General features: G+C 42.0%; 3 protein-coding genes across 7 annotated transcripts in view; 1 reads left to right on the top strand and 2 right to left on the bottom strand.

Moving 5' to 3' along the window:
- Positions 1-530: 530 nt before the first annotated feature.
- On the bottom strand, positions 531-6,322 carry LOC149308801 (uncharacterized). Its single transcript, XM_089536492.1, has 5 exons — positions 6,169-6,322; positions 5,150-5,248; positions 3,453-3,599; positions 2,947-3,113; positions 531-1,747 (listed from the first exon to the last, which is right to left on the bottom strand). Exons 1-5 carry the CDS (start codon positions 6,292-6,294, stop codon positions 1,594-1,596), a joined length of 693 nt encoding a protein of 230 aa, XP_089392618.1. The 5' UTR covers positions 6,295-6,322; the 3' UTR covers positions 531-1,593.
- Positions 6,323-6,615: 293 nt separating this feature from the next.
- On the top strand, positions 6,616-19,910 carry LOC149308800 (cysteine protease ATG4A). 3 transcript variants are annotated; one of them, XR_016282193.1, is made up of 13 exons: positions 6,616-6,696; positions 10,450-10,524; positions 11,421-11,492; positions 12,538-12,636; positions 13,978-14,079; positions 14,489-14,561; positions 15,502-15,581; positions 16,208-16,395; positions 16,743-16,821; positions 17,099-17,244; positions 17,566-17,707; positions 17,899-17,955; positions 18,190-18,205. XR_016282193.1 is itself a non-coding variant. In XM_089536491.1 (13 exons), the coding sequence occupies exons 1-13, from the start codon at positions 6,687-6,689 to the stop codon at positions 18,977-18,979; spliced, it is 1,155 nt and encodes a 384-aa protein (XP_089392617.1). In that variant the 5' UTR covers positions 6,616-6,686; the 3' UTR covers positions 18,980-19,910. The 3 variants fall into 3 exon arrangements, 2 of the variants coding, with proteins under 2 accessions (XP_089392617.1, XP_089392616.1); XM_089536491.1 differs by lacking the exon at positions 17,566-17,707 and adding an exon at positions 18,915-19,910 and having other exon boundaries at positions 10,453-10,524; positions 18,190-18,301; XM_089536490.1 differs by lacking the exon at positions 17,566-17,707 and adding an exon at positions 18,915-19,910 and having other exon boundaries at positions 18,190-18,301.
- A 96-nt stretch (positions 19,911-20,006) lies between these two features.
- COL4A6 (collagen type IV alpha 6 chain) overlaps positions 20,007-22,370 on the bottom strand; it is a 117,750-nt gene continuing 115,386 nt past the window's right edge. For all 3 annotated transcript variants that reach the window (XM_089536487.1, XM_089536488.1, XM_089536489.1), the window contains one exon: positions 20,007-22,299. In XM_089536487.1, coding sequence (XP_089392613.1) covers positions 22,039-22,299 — 261 coding nt within the window. In that variant the 3' untranslated portion in view covers positions 20,007-22,038. The remainder of the gene's footprint in view (positions 22,300-22,370) is intronic.

The raw sequence follows: 22,370 nt of genomic DNA, 5'->3' as shown, positions 1-22,370 counted from the left end.
TTTGTGCAGTTTGGTCGGGTCAATAAAGCTATCACCGTTTTGTGGATAATGGATGTTATTGTACTTTGTTGTATGGCCAACACGGCTAGCCCTGAAGCTGTTTAACACTGTGAGCATGGAAAGAGAGAACAGAAAATGACTGTTTACCTTTCTCAGCGTTGTACTTAAGAGCTGCAAGAGCATCGCTGTTAACCAAGTAGGCATGTGTTGCTCGCTAGATTAAGAATATAACTAGGTCCACATGATGACAACTTTATAAGGGTTCTTCAACCTATATTGGCAAGGTAAGGAGTCCTGAGTGGCAACTGGGAGAAGAAAGACATGATATAAGATCCAGACAAACATTAATGCCTTCTGGTAACAGTGTCCCTGCTGCTTAATACTCTCTTAAGGACAGAGTGTTTTGTGCATGTATTATGCCAACAGAGACAACAGCAATTGCTCACCAGCTGCAAAAAGCTGAGCTTATGTGACAAGGAAAGGCTGTTCTTGCAGCTTAGGGGGATGCTGCTTGTCAGAGACTGAACTGATTTAAGGAGCAAAGCATGCTTTATTCTAAGTAGCTTAGGACTCAACAAACCACGCTGGTTGTACAAAGCTGGTCGCATTAACCCACACAGCTCAAAACCACTGAGACGGAGAGACTGGAAGGCAGTGGAGAAGAACAAAACCAAATTTTGATAACAACGGGTCCTAACAACTGAAATTCATATTGTCTGTCTTACTGCACAAACCCTAGGCTCCTTCACCCAAATACCAGGCAAAGGGCGAATAGTAGACTGCCCACTGAAGTTGACAGTTGCCTACAAAAGCTCATGGCAAATCTTAAACCTTAAGGTAAAACTACTACTTCTAGCAACCTTACTAACAATACTGGACCTGTAATTGCTTTAGATGAGTTAAGCTTCACTGTCTTCTCCCAATTCTCAGTCCCTGCTAATCTTCTATATAAAGCATAGGGCAGAAACAAGTGATTGTTGCAAGGATGTTTTATAACAAGTTACTCCACAGCCTTTAGTTGAAGACCACAGAGAGACCCTCCACTTGCTGTGCCTTTAGTGAACACTGTCCACCCATGATGATTTTGGTTTCACTTAATGCAACCATGATAACCCTTCTTTTAAAAGCAGGCAGTAGATAACTATCATTTATTGCCTGCTCTTTTCATCAGGAGTTGGCATCATGCAATCTTCCAGACTGCAACTCCCAGTAGCCCTAGTCAGTATGGCCAACAGTCAGTAATGTTGGGAGTTGAAGTCCCATAATATCTAGAGGACCACACGATTTTAAGACAGAGATGTTCTACGGAGGAAGATTAATAGCATCAAAATGGGAAGATGGTTGCCAAGGGTTATCTCCTATGGGAAAAGCAGGGCTGTAAGCCCAAGCCGCCAAAAGCACAAATATACTTTAAGAAATGTCATGTACATGTACAATTATAAATTTTTTAAAAAAGGTTTGTCCACTGAAGTCATAGGAAATATAGTAAATAATGAGCAAGAAAAATTCAAGTTGTGACAGTTAATCCAAATACAGCCAGTGAATAATCTTTAGCTTGCTCCTCAAGTGTTGAATCCAAGCTGGCTGAGATGGCTAACCTTCAACTAGCCTCCTCAGTATGGATCCCAGGCCACCTTTTGCAACTTGCAGTGGAGTCTTTTCCTCCTTGTTCTCGATATATATGCTTGCACCGTGGGACACCAGAAGTTTAGCTTCATCCACTCTCTCTTCATCACAGGCTAAATGGCTGTAAACAAAACCAAAGAGGATTACCTTTTAGCAGGCAATAATAAACTATCTACCTGATGGCTTCTGTATTTCTTTGCAAGCTGCGTTTTAAAAAGGAGGCCTGAAATACTTTTGCCTTCTCCCCACTAGTCCTTGAACTTCCATACTTTGTCCAGGCGTTTAAGGTTTAATTCAGGCACCAGGATAAACTATCACCCAAGAAAACTTAACTACGATTTGGCACAAGGTATGAATGGACAAACCACAATTACAACCATCGTCCCAGCTCCAAATGCTACTGCAATATGGGAATGACTGTGGAAGTTCTGTGCTTGGAATGTCAAACCATCGTTCGGATTTGAAACTTTAAATGATAAACTATACTTTGATCCAAAGAAAAGCCACCTTTGCTGCACAAAAAAACCCTTACCTAGTTCTATCCCATTCCCCATTTCCCTCCTTTTCATCAACCTGAATGCTTTCTTTCTGTCTTTCTGTCTTTCTTTCTTTCAGCTGCTGTTATATAACTGGAAGTGAAAAACCCTTGCAGGTCTACTGCAAACTGACCAAAGAGCAACCTACTGACCAGACTCTACCATGTATTCACGGATGTTCTGAAGCATTACTAAAGGAGGGGATTTTACTACCTATGCACTTGAAAGGGATTGGTGAGACGTTCAACCAAAGAAGGACAAGAGGTGTAACCATACTACACAATTATACCACTTTGATACCACTTTAACTGTCATGGCTCCATCTTATGGAATCTTGGGGTTTGTAGTTTGGGTAGGCACTTAGAATTCTTTGCTAAACCGTTCTAGTATATAGTTCAGACAGAGAGATCTAAGTACTTCCCCGCATTACAAATCCCAAGAGTCCAAAGAATGGAACCATGGCAATGAAAGAAATCTTAGTACTATATAGCATGAGAAGGTTGCTAGTTTTCTTATTGGATGAATGTTTCACCCATCCAAATAATGTAAAATGAAAAGAATACAGGAGTGCCGAGGTTAAATTGCTTCGTTTTAAAAGGACTAAGTAATCTTCAGCTGGTGATATTTAAGCCCAGATTTTGATTGCTCTTGTGTAAACCATTGAGCCTGACAAGCGCTCCTGCCTTTTCGGTATGGATTCTGTGCTGTCTCTTTTCTCCAAACAGTATCAAAGTTCCACAACAAGGATATGCCAAAGATCCACCACAAATATATTAGCACTTACAGGGCTGTGTTTCCTTCTGAGTCCTGGAGATTGGCAGATGCTTTGTACTTCAAAAGGATCTGTATCATTTTTAGGTTTCCTTTGGATGCTGCTCTGTGCAGCGGAGTAGAGTCCAAGTGATCCTTCGCATCCGGATTAGCTTTGTTCTCTAGCAGCATCACTGCAATCTAATAGATGAAGAAAGGGAAAAGATTGGCTAACTGGCTTTGCTTTGTGCGGAACAGAGATGGTTCTGCCCTTAAGCTGAGTGAAATGGATGCCTTAAACAGCAGGACTGGGTGTCATAAGAAGGAAGAAAACTGTTAATTACTTAATTTGCAATTATTGTGCCTGAACTGCCACTGAGAGGGAGAGATGTTTGGGGGATTCTGTCTCATATGTCAAAATAATTTGGCTTGTTTTAGGCACTGTTTGTGGATCTGTATATGTTGTGTTAAGTCTATGTCTTGGACAAGCCATGGTTTTAAGCAAGGGATCAGGCAAGAAGGCAACAGGCAAACACTTACCTCCTGTTTATTTTTGGAAGCCGCATAATGCAAAGGGGTGCAGCCATTTTGGTTGACAGCATTCACCTGAGCCCCTTTCTTCAGAAGGGCTTTCACAATCTGATCCCGACCGGCCGAAGCAGCGATATGCAGAGGACTCCAGCCGGCCTGAAAATGAAAAGGAAACAAAACACAGGGTAAGATTTACCATTCAGAACAGCAACCTCTTCAGCTACAAAGAGATTACTCCAGTCTTTCAGGATGGTAAGAGCGTAAGAGTTATTAAATTCCCATTGACCGACCTCTTAAGACCATTGTGAATAAGCCACATTTTGACATTTCTGGAAAGGGGGTTAGAAAACCCCAACTTTGCCTCTATGAGAAAGTCACTTCTAAGCCAGTTAAAAAAATCCCGCCCTAACCAAGATCGCTGTACATTATGATTTTGTACACTACAGCGCATGGTGAAGGTGGACCTTCAACTAATCAGCTAGATTTTGGGGGGCAGAAGATATTAACAAATAGAGACAGAGCCACAAATAACAGACCTTGCATAGTGGCGGATGAATGTAAAGATATATGACGGAAGTATAGATGCATATATAGGTAATATATGAATGTATAGATCATACTCTACATAAATAAATACAAATACAGATACATAGATCAATGCACAGGTGATTTGCTGGGTCAACTTATAGAAAAGGGAACCATTTCCCTGGTGACAGGCAAGAGTGTAATGTATCCTGGAAGCAATGGCCCTCCTCTGCTCCCTCCTCCATTCATTTAAGGTGAGCACAAACAGTTATGCCTGTAGGATCTTTGGGATCATTTCCCTTTGCTTCATCATGTAGATCCTTTGTTGCATGCCCCTAAGTTTTACCCTCGACTTAGTCCACGGGTCATATCAAAATCCATAACTTTGTCCCCAAAACCTGCCCTCAACGTATACATGGGGTTGACTTATAGTTGCGTATAGACGGGTATGCCACAACTTAGAAAGAATCTTAGGAAGAGACCCCAAGGACCATCCAGTCCAACCCCGTTCTGCCATGCAGGAACTCACAATCAAAGCACACCTGACAGATGGCCATCCAGCCTCTGCTTAAAAACCTCCAAAGAATGAGACTCCACCACTTTCCGAGGGAGTGTCTTCCACTGTCAAACGGCTCTTACTGACAGGAAGTTCCTCCTAATGTTGAGGTGGAATCTCTTTTTTCTATACTTTGCATCCACTGCTCTGGATCCTATTCCCTAGAGCAGCAGGAAAAAAGCTTGCTCCCTCCTCAATATGACAACCCTTCAAATATTTAAACAGGGCTATCTTCTCTCTTCCAGGCCAAACATACCCAGCTCCCTAAGTCTTTCCTCATAAGGCATGTTTTCCAGACCTTTCACGATTTTGGCCACCCTTCTCTGGAGACACTCCAGCTTCTCAACATCCTTTTGAACCTTATTGCAAGAAGTTCCTCCTAATGTTGAGGTGGAATCACTTTTCCTATACTTTGCATCCATTGGAAAACAAGCTTGCTCCCTCCTCAATATGACATCCCTTCAAATACTTAAACAGGGCTATATTATCACTTCTTAACCTTTTCTTCTCCAGGCTGAACAGACCCAGCTCCCTGAGTCTCTCCTCATAGGGCTCCATGGTCTCCAGACCCTTCACCTTACGCAACTTACACGACGCGGTTCTGCGTCTCGTTTTAAGAACTTACATCGTCCTTGTCGTTCACAGGGACTCCTAGGCTTAGCAAGAAGTCGACGACGTCCGAATGTCCAGCGGAGCAGGCCCAGTGCAGGGCTGTCCGGTTATCCTACATCCAAGACACAAAGGAAACATTAGCAGCGCATCTGAAACCAGCCTCCATTACGGAAACCATAAAATGGCAGAGAAGATATGGACACATCTTCCCATTTATGCGCACCGAGGTCCAAAACACACTGCAGGAATAATCCAGTTTGAGACCGCTTTAACTGCCTTGGCTCAATGCTAGGGAATCCTGGGAACTGTAGTTTTGGGAGACATTTAGCCTTCTCTGTCTGGTGCCACAATGAACTACATTTCCCAGGATTCCCTAGCACTGAGCCAGGGCAGTTAAAGCGGTTTCAAACTGGATTATTCCTGCAGTGTGGACGCAGCCAAAGGCCAAAATCATGGTTTTAATGTTTAATTTCTTTTAAAATAACATTGTTTTTTATCTGTAAGTCACCTTGGCTCCCTTTTCGGGAGAAAGGCGGCATATAAAATGAAGTAATAAATAAATAAATAAAGCAATAATAATAATAATAATAATAATAAAGTAAGAAATAATCATGAACTTAATTAAGCCAATATAATATAAAATAAATTAAAAAATACAAAGTGAAAAGTAACACAAAAATAAAATTAAGCAGCAGAAACAGGTGAGGATTTGAACCCAGGGCTCTCTGCTGTGGCAATTCAACTCAGGCCTAATAAACGCTTTAAGAGCCCTGGCTCCATGCTAGGGAATTCTGGGAACTGTATTTTTGGGCGACATTGAGCCTTCTCTCTCTGTTGCCACAATAAACTACAGTTCCCAGAATTCCCTAGGGCAGTTCAAGCGGTCTCGAACTGGATCCTTCCCGCGGTGTGTTGTTTTGGCTGGAGGACTGCAACTCCCGTCAGCCCCCGCAAGAGAAGCGACGGCGAGGCATGCTGGGAGTTGTAGTCCAGAGCCACAATCTTAGGAACCCCCTCGGTTTTCATCCCAACCTGATCCGCTCTCGTGGCCAAGCTCCGGCTTCCGTCCAGGCGCTGCTTCAGCTCCTCGAAGCGCCCCAAATAGGCCAGGTTACAAACATCCACGTTGGAAACCGAACCGCCTTCGCCGCCCTCCATTTTGAAACCACCTCCTTCTTCTCCTCAGTTATGGTCTTGGCTCCGCCCACAAGAGGGCAAAAGGTGGGCGGGGTTTGGCTTCATCGCCACGCCTCTTGTCTTCTCTCTCAGCCAATCAGAATCGAGTTGGGCCGAACCACGCCCCAGCTCTGTTTCTCGAGAGGCTGGAGCGGGAGCGAGAAGCGGCGCCTGACGGGAGTCGTAGTCCGTGAAGAGGAAGGTGAGGGGGAATGGACATGAGGCGGAAAAGGGGGCGGGACTACGTTTCCCAGCAAGCCTCGCGGGAAGCGGATGCGACTTCCTCCTCCTCCTGCGCTGCTGTCGTGTTGTTTTCTGAGGGGAGGCGAAGGCGAAGGCGGAGAAGATGGTGGCGGAGAGCGACGGAGCGGAGGATGGAGGCCGGTGAGGCTCCGGGGGATTCTGGGAAGGCTTTTGTGCTTAACTAACCACCAGTTAATTCGTGGGTGGAGCCTCGTCGGACTAAGGCTCTGGGGACCTGGGTTCGAATCCTGCCTCAGCCTCAGAAGAGTCACACTCTCTCAGCCTCTGAGGACCAGGAAGAGGCCGCCAAAGGGGCTTTGTCAGACGGACAGCGGTTAATTCCTTCGCCTCAGTAACTGAAACGCAGGTCCAGCCTCCCTTCTTAGAAATAGGCCCAATAATAATAGCAATAATGACAATAATGATATTTTGTGGCTGAGAGAGTGGCACCTTGGCCCTCAGCCCCCAAATAATAATAATAATAATAATACTTCTGTGGCTGAAGCACAAAATAATAATTTTATTATTATTATTATTATTATTTATTAATTATGATATAATAATATAATAAATATAATAATAATAATTTTGTGGCTGAAGCACAAAGTAATAATTTCATTATTATTTATTAATTATATCATATTATTATTTGTGACTCAAGTACAAAATATTTATTATTACTTATTAGGTAATAATATAATAAATATTATATAGCAAGAACAATTAGAATCCTCTGTATAAAATGACCTTCATTCTCAGGGTCATAAGGTGCCTATGGTCCAAAACGCACTGCAGAAGCAACCCAGTTTGAGACTGCGTTAACAGCCCTGGCTCAGTGCTAGGGAATTATGGGGGCTGTCGTTTTGTGGCTCTGATGCCACAATGAACTACAGTTCCCAGAATCCCCTAGCACTGAGCCAGGGCAGGTAAAGCGGTCTCAAACTGGGTTGTTTGTGCAGTATGTTTTGGCCTCAGAAACGTAAATGGATTTCATCTTTGTAGCTGGGTGCCTCCTCCAAAGTATCTCATTACATAAAGGAAGGTGTTTTGGAGAAGTGAGGCCCAACCTGGCCTTCGTTGCATTGTTATTTCTGCATTTACGAAGCCTCCTCTCCTAATAATGATAATGGTTCAGGAAGAGGTTTCCAACTTTCAAAGAAGGATACATATGTTATAATAAGGAACAGCTGGTAATCCTAATATATATGTGGCCCTCCTCCACATTTGCAGTTTTCACTTTTGCAGATTTGATTATATGTGCTTTTGATATATATATATATAAATGCAACTGGTTGAAGTTGACCATAGAGTTGCACTGGAGGACCTAGAGAAAACACTTCTCTAGGCAATTGCAGGTCCTCCAGCATCACTCTGTGGTTAACCTCTGTCCAATGTTGACCATAGAGTTTCACTGGAGGACCTGGAAATCCCCAGAGAGGTGTTCTCTTTGGGAAAAAGGATAGTACCCTTTTATTTGCATTTCCCCCCACATTTATGGGGGTACTTCGCCCTGAACCCCGGCGAATGTGGAGGGACCGCTGTAGTAAGAGCTTAAAGAAAGTCAGCCACACTGAACAGAAGAAACGTGAGGAACCTCAAGGTAACACTACACACAACAAACCTTGTTGACTAACAAACATAAAAGCAGACATAATCGATGGAATAAGCATGAGCAAACGATTCAAGACATACCTTCTTGGCCAGGAAAATGCTTTCCTTAGTTAGTGACAGCTACACAATCTCATTTAGAGTTAGCCCTGGAGTGTGTCTGATGGTGTCAGGTGTGTATTAAGGTAGGCAATGAATGAATGTATGTAACAATATGTGTGCGTTAATAATTTTAAAACAAAACCAGAACTGTTTGAATATTATGGTGGGACATTTTGGCTTTCACTTTCTTCTTCATGTGTCTGTCCAGTCTGTCCTCCTCATTTGCAGGTTTAATTATTTGCGGGTTGGATTGATACGTTCTCTCTAGGAATCTCTCTTTCTAGGAATCTCTCTAGGAGGTCCATGATGTAAATGTCTTAAATAAATCAATTTAGACATGACTTCATAGCCCTTGGTACAATTGGTTGGAGCCACAGCAGTTGGTCCCAATGCATTTTTAAGTACAAGGACACCAGCGTTAACAAACAGGGTGACCATTTTCTTTATCTCTTCTTAATCTGCCATGTTTCTTCCCAACTGTTCTTGGAAGGTGAACAAACTGCAAAGTTCAGTGTCACAGTGCTTTAATGCTATACAGTAGTTCTTGTAATGTCAGATTTCCAATTGGATGAAATCACTGTATCTTAACAAACCACCTTTGCAGAGATCACTTTTTATCATGTTGGCTATTTCACATCATTGGATGTCCTTCAGGAAGAAAGATATTGTGTGGATTTCCCCATGGGATCCCAGAGGCAGCTGAATGAGGCTTCTTGGACGCTCCATCCCCCAGCATTGGGTTCTCTTTTAGCTGGAAGATGCTGTGTGTCCCATGACACTAATCTTAGCGGAGGAATGTGGTGAGAAGGAAAGGCGCATGGCCTTGCCTTTTAAAGCATAGCATGATCCAGGGAACTGCTGATGACTCGAGACTTGTATTGACCTCCTTAAGACTATTATTCTTGGGCAGAGATCAGAGCAGTGCTTAGCCTTGCATTGTTCTCTCCTGTCCTAGTACAGTTCTGCTTTAGTTGGCTGTCTGGCACGGTGGACGTTGTCCAGACTTAATTGGCCTTACACAATGCACAACAACAGAATGGCACGCAGCAGGGCAAGGCAAAACCAGAGCCATGTGTCCTTAACTGTCATGAACGATATTCTTAGACCGTCGGCAGCGTTTGCAAAAGTGGTCGCTTGTTTCAGTTGAACCCCTCATTGCATCCGTCAGGGAGGTAAATAGCTTTATATTGTTTTAGGCCAAAACATAAGCTGTTGCTAAGGTTCATCTAAGGCTGCTGCCACATTGCAGAATTAATGTAGTTTGGCACTGCTTTAACTGTCATGGCTTTATCCTGTTTTAATATGTGGACATCTTATTTGTCCTTTTAAATTGATGAGTGTTTTAACTGATGTTGTTGGTCTGTTAATTGTTGTTGTTCCCTACCTGAGAAGGCTAAATATTTCACAAAACTACAGATCCTGGGATTCTGTGGCATTTTGCCATGACAGTTAAAGTGGTGTCAAACTGCATTAACTTTGCAGTGCAGATGCAGCCCAAGTATCTGTCTTTGTACAGCTGCACTTCTGCCTTTCCCTATAGATGTATACCTCAGTTAATGAAGTTAATATGTTCCTAGGCATTCCTTCTTTAAAAGAAACGTTGGGACTAGAGGCAGAATTAATACAGGAAGAACTTTGCTTTTGAATATTAGGCTCTGCATAAAGGCAGGGAAGGCTACCTTTGTTTTGTTAAGTACTTCTGTATTGAAAACATTACCTTCCGCTTTTAAAATCACAGTAGACATTATGAAACTAAGCATGCACAATTTTCCACAGCTCTGCATATAAGTCTTTGTCTGCATGTTTTGTATTTGAGGTTAGGAGGAAGAGGAATTGGCTCTGAACCAATTCCTGCTGAATTTACTGTTAGTCAAGTCAATAGGCATGTAGGCCACGGTGCCTAATGCTTGCCTCCTGCCACACAGGATCTGGTTTCAGCATTGGCTACAGCATTGAAGTGCAAATGGCAAAGGCCATAGTCCAGCTGAAAGCAAAAGGTATGAATTCCAGGGCCCTAAAGGGCGGATGAAGTTTGAGAGTGTGGTGTGAGAATCACAGGACCAGGGGCTAGAATCCAACTCTGTGCAGGAACTGAGCAGGTGCCAAAATGGCTGGAGAAACAAGATGAATGCTCTCAATGCCATTTCCAGTTCTATTAACATGTGAACAACTCGTTATTTTTAGCAGAGTATCTAGAAGAGCTTCCTGAAACAGATGAACCTGCCTGGATCTTGGGAAGGCAGCACCACCTTAAAACAGGTAGGTTGAAATGAGTAACTCACAACACTTTTGCTCAGTAGTTGTAGATCAGTGTTGTACACACATGACATCGAGTGGTTTCTAATAAACAGATAAGCAGGGATTATGCAAGTGTGTGTTTGTTTGTGTTTGCTTGTTTGTGTGTGTGTGTAAATGAATGTTAAGATAGTTTCCATTACAGCAGCACTATCTGGAGCTGCTTTGGGGATGGTGATATTGCACAAGAGAAAGATGGAGTGGAGGTGGTTTGAGGTGCCACTGTCGCATGTACTCTTCCATTCAAGCTTGCCCCATCTGCATGGGACTAGCGAATAAATAACAGAAAGACTTGTGGAATGCTGTGCAATAAGGCAGTGCTGGTGAACCTTTTAGAAGCCAAGTGCCCAAAGTGCAACCCAAAACCCACTTATTTATTGCAAAGTGCCATGTCCCTCTAGTAACAAACTCTGGCAAACTCTGTGCTGGGGCAACGGCACATGTGCCCACAGAGAGGGCTCTGAGTGCCACCTCTGATATGCGTGCCATAAGTTCGCCATCACTGTAATAGGGTTTTCTAACCTTTCATGGGCTGGTGGGCACATTGGGAGTTTTGCGGTGTCCATGGCTACTGCGTTAGGGATCCATCCTGTATACCAGGGATTTAAGAGACCTCCATTTCTACAGTGAACTGTCAAGAATTCTGGTATAGATACTGCATTGTTTTGCGGGACAAAAAGGAAAGTTAGGAGAAAAGTGAATTCAGTCTGTAAATTGAGCCGCATAGCTTCTTGTTCCATTCTTAACTTAGGAATGTTCCTTTGGTGCAGTTGTGAGTTGAGAAATAACAGCAAAGAGACACTGGTCATGTCAGTTTCTAACTGGAGCTCTCTAATTTTTATACTCATCTTTAATTCTAGAAAAATCTAAACTTCTTTCGGATATAAGCGCTTGCCTTTGGTTTACCTACAGAAGAAAGTTTTCACCAATTGGTAGGTTTGCATTCTGTGATATGTGCCCCCCTCCATCCCTGTCTTTGTTTTCTTCTTGTTTTCAAGAACAGAAATACGCAAGGGAAAGAACAGTTAGTTCTAAAAACCATCTCTCCTAAAGGCTGTTCGTAAAAGGATAGGGCTGTATCCTGCCCTGGCCCTGAATACAGTGAATTACTCATTACAGAACAAGTCTTGACACTTTTACTCTCATGCCTGTAAGGCATTTGTTCAGTGCAGCATTTAGCATCTAGTCATTGCTTTGAAGGGTGTTGTTGTCGGCACTTGGGTGCCTATTGTCCTCCCACTGTCTGGTGTGACATGGAACTATATTTTTACATTGCCATACCACACTGCCCAGATTCTTGGATATAAGGCGCATACAGCCTAGCTTGAAACATATTTGTTTCCATTTATGTTTGTGAATATTCTTCACTTGATTTCTGTTCACTGCTTTTTAGTTCATCGTGCTACAATTGGTTTCTGGCCCCTGCAGAAAGGAACAACTATGTGGGGTCTGGAGCCAATCCGCCCCAACTCCCCATGGGTTGTGCCCCTTCTGCACTAAACCCCAATAATTCAATTTTTCCTTTACAACCCTTCTCAAAATGGTAACAGGAAGTAGTTATTGTCACCATTTTGAGAGGGACAGCATAGGAAAATAGAGGAATTTGGAGTAGAACAGGGTTCTGTGGTCCTTTGGGGCGTGTGGTGGGGATATTGTCATGTTTTCACATATTGGGGGGGGGGCTCTCTGTGTGAGTTTGGCACAAAAAGTGCCCCAAGTCATGCCAAACATTTTTTTAAATGTGAGGTGGAGGGGTAATAGGGGGTTTAGAGTTCGTAAAACAGGGCCCAAGAACTCACTTGCAGACTGTATTGTGCCCACTTCTGTGCCAAAAGCTATTCCAGCAGCAAACTGTGGACAGGACTAGACATTGGTCTATGACACCTATTCAGGTTCATGTGCTTTAGAGCCAAAGAAGCTTAATGATGCATTTTACTTCTTTTATAAGCACATAAACATGGTGGTTCTTGATCCCAGGTGGCACGGGCCCTTCCTCAGATGCTGGCTGGGGCTGCATGCTGCGATGCGGACAGATGATGTTAGCTCAGGCTCTGATCTGTCGACACCTGGGAAGAGGTGAGTCTGATCTTTATTTGCCAGCGAATTACCGTAATTTTTGGAGAGAACTGAAGTGAGGGTGATGTTTGGTAAAATAAATGAAGAAGTGACCTGCTGGTATTTGGATCCTGAGTGTTCCCACAGCAGAGCACTTAATTCCATACTGTGTGCAAATTGATTATAATGCTTCCAACATAGTAAACGGAGCCTTGTATGTTTTTGTGAACAAAGTGGTAGTACAGGGGTGGACAAAGTGCGCCACTCCAGGGTCAAACATTGGGAAGGGGCTCCCTAGGCCATTTGAGGCTCAGGAGAGGCTTTGTTTAAAAAACAAGAAGTAGTTTTCGAGTCATTTCCTTTGGTTTAAAAAAGTCTTCTCTTAGGCCTAAAATGGTCTAGGTCCCTCAAAAAAGGGACAAAAATGTGGCACTTGTAGAAGGTGTCTGGTTTTTGTTTTGTTGTTGTTATTTTGGAAAGGCTGTGGCTCTCTTAAGGTTTCCTGAGACTACTGTGAACCCCTCCAACAGTTGCTCAGAAGTGTTACTTCATGTTAGGGGGGAGGATTGGGGATTTGGGAATTTTTAATGCATTTCTCTTTTAATTGTATGTTATTTTACTGCTGTAATCTGCTTGGATTCACTGATTCCCTGAGATTAATGTAGGGTTCGATTTTTAACTGTATTGTAATTGATGTATTTTATTGTTGTAACCTGCCTGGATTCTTCGTGATTGGGCAGGCTATAAATAAATCTTTATTATTATTATTATTACCATCATCATTATTATTATTACTGGACTGTAGCTCCCATGATACAAAATTATAGGCATTGTAATCCAAAAAAATAACTTTTCCCAAGCTCTGATAATACAGCTTTGACTACTAAATTCAGCTTCACAATAATCCCAACTTTCATTTTGGGGGGGGGGGGGGATCCCAGATTCCCAATCTTTACGGTTTTGGAAATCAGTGTAAAAATCTGCAGGCAACACCTGTGAAGACCTTAGAAGTTGAAAGAGCATCTGGATAATCCTTCTTGCATGGCATCTATGCAGCCCTGATTGTGATCCATACTGTGAATATTTGATGGGACCATAGAAATGTTGTAACCAATGGTATGCAGACACCATCTGTTTTCAGTGAATGTGTCATGTATGCAACTACAGAGCGTGGAGTTCAGTTGGTGCATATTTGTTTAGTAGTAGGCAAATCCCACTGTTCCATGGGCTTTCTCCTTACAGAGGGCATAAGATTCCCGTTTCAATTAATGCCTTTGCATTACCATCTCTTGTTCTTATTTCTCCTGAACTGTCTGCAAGTACCATTTGACATTTAAAATCTGGAATGATTTTCTCTCCAAGATTGGCATTGGGAGGAACACAAAAAGCAGCCTGAAGAATATCACAGAATCTTGCATTGTTTCCTAGACAGAAAAGACTGCTGTTACTCCATCCACCAAATGGGTAAGAGCTGTCTCCCGCACCCCATCCCTTCATCTCACCCAGGCTATTCAAACTGCCAGGGCATATAAATTTCTGTTAGTATCGGTTGAGATTATGGAAGATTCATGTTTTTAAATATTTATGAAAGGACAACTTTTATGGTCAAACTTCTCCTGCTTTATGGTCAAGCTCCAACTCCTTTCTGTCAAATAAGCAATCTGCAAACCGCTCTGAGAGCCTTTGTGGCTGAAGAGCGGGGTATAAATGCTCCTCTCTATGGAGAGGAAACAAACTCCTCTTTATGGAGGGTTCCAGTTTGTAATGGCTTTTGGACATGTGCAGAATGATATGCTAATGGGCCGCAGTTGACTGGCACTTTCCTGACACTTGTGTTACTCTGTGTGTCTGTTTCTATTTCTCATCCACACAGCACAGATGGGTGTTGGTGAAGGGAAATCTATTGGAGAATGGTTTGGACCAAATACGGTTGCCCAAGTGCTTAAGTAAGCAAGCATTGATATGTTCATTTGTTTATGCAATTAATATTTGGTCACTTGTAATGTGAGAGAGAAAAAATTCCAGTCCTAATTCTCTGTACACAAGCCCACTTTCACGCAGTGATGGTTTCCCCCAGAGATTACTATTAACCTTCTTAGTATCAAAATCACCAAAGAGCTTTTTTGGCATATTACAGTTTTGTCATGCTACACAATTATAGCGGTTTGATAGCATTTTCACTGCCATGGCTGTATCCTACAGAATCATGGGATTTGTTGTTTAGTGAGGCGCTAGAGCTCTGTGACAAAGAATTCTAAATGCCTCCCAAAATGATAAATCCCATGGAGCCATGGCAATTAAAACAGTATTGAAGTGCTATAGTTGTGGAATGTGGAAAAGACCTTAAGCACTATGTTTTGTAGATTAGCATGAGTTTGTGTGGTTGAGTGTCCCGTTTTATTAAATGTTTGGAATATTAATCTTCATTGCCATATCCAAGCATCTGAGGAAGGGAAATTGTAAATAGCAAAGCCAAAGGGCCATAAAATGCAAGAGATAAAATTGGTAACAGTTCTATATAAAGCTCAGGTGTATGTAAGGTAAATACAGTGACCATCTGAAGCAACACTATAGCTGATAACAGAAAGTTTTGCTATGCTAGCTTAATGCCTGTAGTGGAATAGAGAACTTTGGTCTTGACTAAGAAGTTATATCAAGGGAGGCAGAATAAGGCTCTCCTACTGTTGTTGGACTGTAGCTCCTATACACTCTAGAGAACATAATCAGTGGCAAAGAGTGCTGGTATTTGCAGTCCCAACAATAAACCTTACCTCTTCCCTCCCCAAAAAACCCTTCAGGGAGCTGTTTTCTTTTAGACATTCTAGTTATACTTAAACCTCTGAGTAGCAGCATACCTTCATCAAAGCCTGTCTTGATTTTTTGCAGGAAACTTGCTCTCTTTGATGAATGGAATTCTCTAGCTGTTTATGTGTCTATGGACAACACTGTGGTGATTGAAGATATCAGTAAGTTTGATTAACATCTACAGTTACTGATCTGCATACTTTATAAATTCAGTTGGGGTTTAGTTCCTATCTGATTCTGCCTGCTGGTAAAATATGATAGGGGATACTAATGCATTTGAATAGGCATTGCCAGCTAGAAGAGGAACGTCTTCAGTCTCCCAGCTATTTGTTGTTATTTGTTATGTGCCTTTTCCATAACCCTGCTATATGGGTTTCTTGACAAGGTTTATTCAGAGGAAGTTTGCCATTTCCTTCCTCTGAAATGTAGCCTCTGATAGCTGGTGTTCCCTGATGGTCTTCCTTCCAAGTATTACCTTTGCCTGAGTAAAAAACAAACCAAACCCTGGAGAGCCTCTCCAATTCTCTTCTTAACTACTTGCATGTCTTGTAAGGATAGTCTTTGTCCTAACCAGAATATCATTTAGACACACTTCACAGGTGGGCTGAAAGATGGGTTTACATAGGAACTGTTCCTGCCATTGAAACGAATGCAGAAGTTCACTTCTATATTCCTTTTAAACATTCTTTAAAAAATGTTTTTTTTACAAAGGACATGGCTTTTGCTTAGGACAGTCACAAACCGCTAGTGACTTAACAGCTAGCTTTTCCTGCCTCTTATTCCCCAGAGAAGATGTGCCGGTTTCCCACCCAGAACTGTCCTGGTGCCCACTGCACTTCTCTATCGCACAGGAGTCTGCTGAGCCGAAACAGGAGCGCTGGAGGGTTCTGCTGTGGATGGAAGCCTCTGTTGCTGATTATACCTCTTCGCTTGGGGATAAACCACATCAATCCAGTCTATGTTGATGCTTTTAAGGTACGGTTCTCTTAGATTCACTAACAGAGTCCTTTAGCATCTCTGTTAGGCAGCTGGGTATGTGTAAGGTTACACAGCATAGACCATGATTCCAGCCATATTCAGCATACTGTTATTTGAAATGATAAAAAATTATCAAACCCCAGCCATCAATTACTATTAGTAGTAATAAAGGAAACTGAAAATACATATTGATCCATATGTAACAACCAAAGGCACCTGATTGTAGGAGCCTTGCTCATGCTAATACAATATAAGTGTAGGAACCGTTGTGTGTATTCTTTAATTCCATCATGGAAAAACAGTGAAACATAAATGTAATAGTTTTGTTCTTCTCTGATCTCTAGGAGTGTTTTAAGATGCCACAGTCTTTGGGAGCTTTAGGAGGAAAACCAAACAATGCCTACTATTTTATAGGATTTTTGGGTAAGGAAAACATAATTTATGGATAAAATGTTGAATTGTATTGAGAAGAAATCTCCTAGAGCTGAAATTTCTGAATTTCAGAAAGCCTGGAGGCTGCTATTTTGTGGCAAGGCTGGTGCAGACAGACCACTGGTCAGATTTGTTACAAGACAACTTTTCCAGTTGTTCCAAGCCATCGTCTTTTCCTTTTCTTAAAGTCCACTTTCTCTAGCCCCCTAGAGACTGGATGTCTTTCACTTCTTGTTTGCTACAGAATACATTTGTTCTGTTTATACAGGAAATGAGCTGATTTACCTGGATCCTCATACTACCCAGGTTTTTGTAGATTCTGAAGAAGATGGCACAGTAGATGATCGAAGCTTCCATTGTCAGCAAGCGCCTCATCGGATGAAGATCATGAATCTCGATCCTTCTGTAGCATTAGTAAGTGTTAAGAAAAAGGCTTTGCAGGACTGGCTGAGAAAGGGCATGCCAGCCCAGTTAGAGCCTTGAACCCTCTAATTTGTTACCTACAAACCTTATAAACAAGTTCTCTGCTTGATTCTGTTTATGAAAATGGCTGTGGCACAGTGAGCATGTATACTTTGCATTGTTAATACCAGGCAGTTAGGGAACCTAGCAATTGCTCTCCATGATGGGAATTACCATCCTAGATGGTGTCAGTGATGTTAGTGCTCCATGACTTCCAGTCCAGTTTGTCCACCCAGGGATCAGGCTTCTTTCCTTTTCCCCTCCCCTCTACAGAAATATGGGCTGAGGAACAAGGAAAGCAGTATTGCCTATATCTGATGACTTACTGGGTTGACTTCATGCGATCCTCCAGAAGCAGCAAATGAGGCAGAGGATGAGGCTTGTCTGAAGGTTTTGGTGGGCCTCTAGTACTGAGGTACTCCGCTTTCATTTAGTCTTAAGTTCAGTGTAAACTTGGCTTTATTCCTGTTGAGTTGGCAAATCTTTTCCCATTCAAGGTGATTTGAAAAGTAATATGGCAGGGTGGCCCTGTTACTGTTCTGACCTGGTGATGTGCTTTGTTTAAAAATTATCTTGTGCTTGAAGTATTTCCTCTTGTTTTCACAGGGATTCTTTTGTAAAGAAGAAAAGGACTTTGATAACTGGTGTAGCCTTGTGCAAAAGGTAAGGAGTAAGAAGTCTCTTAACTTATGTAAATGTCAAGTTTCTGCAACTACAAGCAGTGATGTCATGGAATCCTCATAAACGGTTCATTGATATATATGTAAACTGATGGTTCTTACCCAAGCACAATCATTGTGGTTCTTCTAGTTCATGATTGCTCTAGCCATGTAGCTAGTGCTTATTGGTTTCATTATTCCAGTGCCCATTTTACAAATTAAATATCGTCTTTTCCAGGAGATACATAAGCAGCAGAGTCTGCGAATGTTTGAACTGGTTCAGAAGCATCCACCACACTGGCCTCCTTTCATACCTCCTACAAAGCCAGAAGTAACAACAACAGGAGCAGGTACGGGGTTGTACTTTAAAGATGGCATTTTCTTCCTGTTACGAAATGAAGTGTAAGTGTAAACTGATGTGAGAAATTAGTAAGATTATAGGTTGTAGCAAAGCCAACATGGTACCTTGAACACTAGGTGATCATTTGTGTAGTAGAATCCATTTTTTATCAGTTACATGAAACGTTAGTCTCTGTTATCTGGCTAAAGGAACTTAAGTCTGTAACAGCTTATATCACAGTAGACCTGTTAAACAGTTAACCCAAGACCTCTTCTTTTTAGACTATTCTGTCTGGCTACTAATTGTCCGTTTCATAATGTAAAGAATATGTACTTTGGAAAATATGTAGTCCGATTCATCCATTCTCTGTAGTAGTTCTATGTTAGTGGACCTCAGTAAACAAACAGCACATGTGGAAGCAACCAAGAAGGTATAGATAGAGGTGCATTGTATTGTAATACCTGGTTTCAGGGAAAACACTGTATTCCACATTGTACATGCTAAGCTGCCTTTTGGTGATGCATGTGAATGTGCAAATAAAGTCTTGGGTTAACAGAGAACTTCCATCCTTTCCTGTAACACGGCCTTGAAATTAAATCTTCAATTTTCCTCATTTTCCACAGAGCTCATTGAGTCCACTGATAAACTGTTTGAATTGGAAGAAGAGTTTGAGATCCTGAGCGTATGAAGGACGCTTCCTTTGACCTCTTGCACGCACCCATGTGTAGCACATTGACAGTGACTAAGACCACGTGCAGCCTTTCTAGCCCCCAAGTGCCTGCATACAAACCATGAACAGAGCACAAGACCTGAACAGCGCCTGGAATGGAGGCGAACCATTCAGAAAGACCTTCCCAGGGAGGGAAGTTAAAAGATTCTGGCCTTGGCTCATGCATTCCCCCCCCCCTCAAAATGTATTCTTGTCTGAAGAAAGTGGGACTTTGGGGGGAACAACAAAGGCAAAAACGATATCGAAGTAAAGACTCTGGTATATTGCTGAGAATCGCCTTTGAAGGCATCAATATTTGGATGGCTATTATTACTCGATGTAGTATATAATGCAATAGTTCTGCTCACGCTGAAAGCATGTCGTTGAGGTAAAGGAGTGTGTGTTACCTCTTGTTCCTTCACATGGACAGTTTTCATAGGCACAAATGTCCCCATCTTGTTTTAAAAGATCAGTTAGATCAGGCAAAAACAGTGGTTTTGTAAAAGGGTTTTTTCCCCCACATTTCCGCAACCGCACTTCAGAAACCAACCAAGAAACCCAGCTGTTTCTATGAAAGGAACTCTCTCTCATGATGCGATGTTACCTCCTGTTTCTAGGAGATACGCAGATGAACAAGGGGGACGTGGAGGGCTGCCTTCCAACTTCCCAGACAGACCCCTCTCTTTTTCCACTTCTAGGAAAGGAAGGAGGCTGCAAACAACATGGAGCTCGCCGCCTCCCTACTTCTCATGACATATTTTGCCTCGCCCTTAAAAGTTCCAATCATTATTAAAAACAACAAGGTAATTTTGTTATAATGGTATCTTATTTATTTTAAATTAAACATTTACAGTTTCCTCCCTCTTGTAAGAGCACTTTATGTGTGCATTTAATAAATTTCTTAAAAACATTCGTGGATTTCGTGAACCGTCTCAACTTGTTCTAACAACCAAAGGAGGTTATCTCAGTCAAAATGAAAATCGCTTCTTTAACTCTCACATTCTTCTTTGGCTATTATCCTTAACATAGTCACATGTGAATGGTGTGCTTGGTGATTCTACCAAACCTGGCTCCTTGCTTAACTAAGACGTGACTGTTTACTAAGACTTTGCTAAATAGCTTATACAAAGCAGAGGGATCACCCAAGCTTACCATGTGAGACCAAATGGGATACAACTCCCAAAACTGATATACGTACTGGTGTTTTATGTCTTTCTGGAGACAATAACAGAGGAAATATACTCAGTGCCTGTAAAATATTTCTCACAGTGCATTACAAAAACAGTCATCCTCCCCCTACCCCCGTCTGGCAGAAGTAAAATAGTAGTAGAAAACAGTAATCTAATACCTACTCAATGCAACATCAGACTAATACTAAATTGTTTAATAGTCAAGCACCAATATTTCCAAGGCTACCTTTGAGAGACAAGGGCAAAATATTAATGGTAACCAATGTTTAAAATGTCTGATTGTATGTACAATGCACCAGCTTTCTCCTGCCTACAATCTTTAGATGTGTTGGGTTACAACTTCCAGAATCCTTAAGCAGATATACAGTACAGCTTAGAGTCAGAGAAGCTATGAAACTTCATACAAGGGTCTTTGGACTCTGCAAAACAAATTGTTCACTCAGGGTTCACACAACACAAGTACTTAGAGAGAGTCCTTCTTATCCAGTGTCTAGTTCAAGCTTGTATATGCCTTTTATAAATGGTTACCGATTCTGAGGCTTGGAACACCATCAATTGATGCCTGAAAATTGTTAGGGATCCTCCTGGCAATATTGTGTTGCCAGTTCAGAAAGCCTAAAAGGTGGGTGAAGTCTCAGAAAATGCTATGCTCCCATCTCTGGTGTTCAACTACTGCATTTGTGTATAAGTTCCCTGCCCTAGAGGAATACTGTGCTATTATTAAACAGCTCAATATAATCTAAAAAATCAAGGATATTCTACAACCCACATTCAAACTGCAGATGATTTAAGGCATTATGTATTCAGAAATCATTCTAAAAAGAAGGGGGGGGGGGGGGGAACAATCCTTTTTACATATAGAAAATACAGAGGCTAAGATTAGTAAGATGTAAAATACATATCGGGGAACATTAAAGCAGGTACATCAGCCAAGAAGGTTCAACATAAAGAACTCCAAAATGCAATAAGTGCAGATAACTCACAAAAGTGACCTTAAGAAAAGGGGATTCTTAGGGAAGACTTCTTGCGTTAACCATTTTCCTATCAGAATCAGGGAAGATAGTTAAGATGGTTGGCGCAAGCCATAATTAAAACCATGGTGTCCAAACCATAATCTGGACAACTGTTCTGTGTTTTTTTTTAGGTGTAATTACTTTTATTTCTGCTTAAAACTTTACAGCCAGCCAATATCAAGCATAAAACAGGGAGCCGTCTATTACAACACACTAGGAAGAGGTTATTATGTACGTGGTGGACACACTTCATAAAGTGAGTTGCTCTTTTGGATGGGGCCTGGGAACAAGATTCAAGCCTTTTAAGTAGCTGATAAATGCTCAGAAATAAAAATTGTATGTGGACTATCAAAGCTGTGTGCCTCACAAATTTCTCCACTGCCTGCATGAAATATCCTGGGTTGTTCAGTTAAGCATTTGCATGTATTAACTGCATCACTATGTTGATGGTGGTGATATTCATATTCACTTACCATTTTGGACTGAACGGTTGACTGGCCCATAATGGCCTCAGTAACATTTGTGGAATTCTTTGCAAGTGTCTAAATCCATAACATAAGAAGCAGTGCCAAAGGGCAAAGGGTTTTGAGACAACTTCCTCCTGAAATGTTAAACTCTGTTTGGCGTGTCAAAAAGAGGACAAAGGTGGCACCTGGAAAGACTTTCTGAGGTAGCCATGAATATAAAAACAAGGGAGAGGAAAAACAGAGAAAACGTAGCACCATGTTCTGTGATGATAGACAAGAAGATTCTGGGGGGTTACGTAGTCCTTGGCCTTCAAACAAAGAAGACCTCCAAGTCCCGATGTTGGCATTTGGTGGGTTTGAGGCCTTCGCTACAAATTCTTCATGCAGACTTGGCACCGGCCTACCCGCGTCAGGAGCTGCCCTGCTTTCAATGTCTCGGAGATGGGAGGTTCAATAAATTGCTGGGTCTGCTCCACCGTTGTCAGCCAGAAGCTGTACTTGTTGGAAAAGTAGTGGCAGGTCCCCCGGGCACCATTGCACTCGATGAAAGGGGTGGCACGGAAATCCTCCAGGCAGGACCCTGGGGAGACAAGGGACTGTCCGCCCCCTTCGGCTCCGGCAGCAGTGTGCTGAAACAAAACAGTGTGAGTAAAAATAACCATCAGTGTTGTTGTTGATGCAGTTGTGCAGAATGGCCAAT

This window comes from Sceloporus occidentalis, unplaced genomic scaffold, assembly GCF_023333645.1.
Source record: "Sceloporus occidentalis isolate IW3139 unplaced genomic scaffold, rSceOcc1.0.p SCAF_8, whole genome shotgun sequence".
Classification (NCBI taxonomy): domain Eukaryota; kingdom Metazoa; phylum Chordata; class Lepidosauria; order Squamata; family Phrynosomatidae; genus Sceloporus; species Sceloporus occidentalis.
This window is presented reverse-complemented; position numbering and strand designations above follow the sequence as displayed.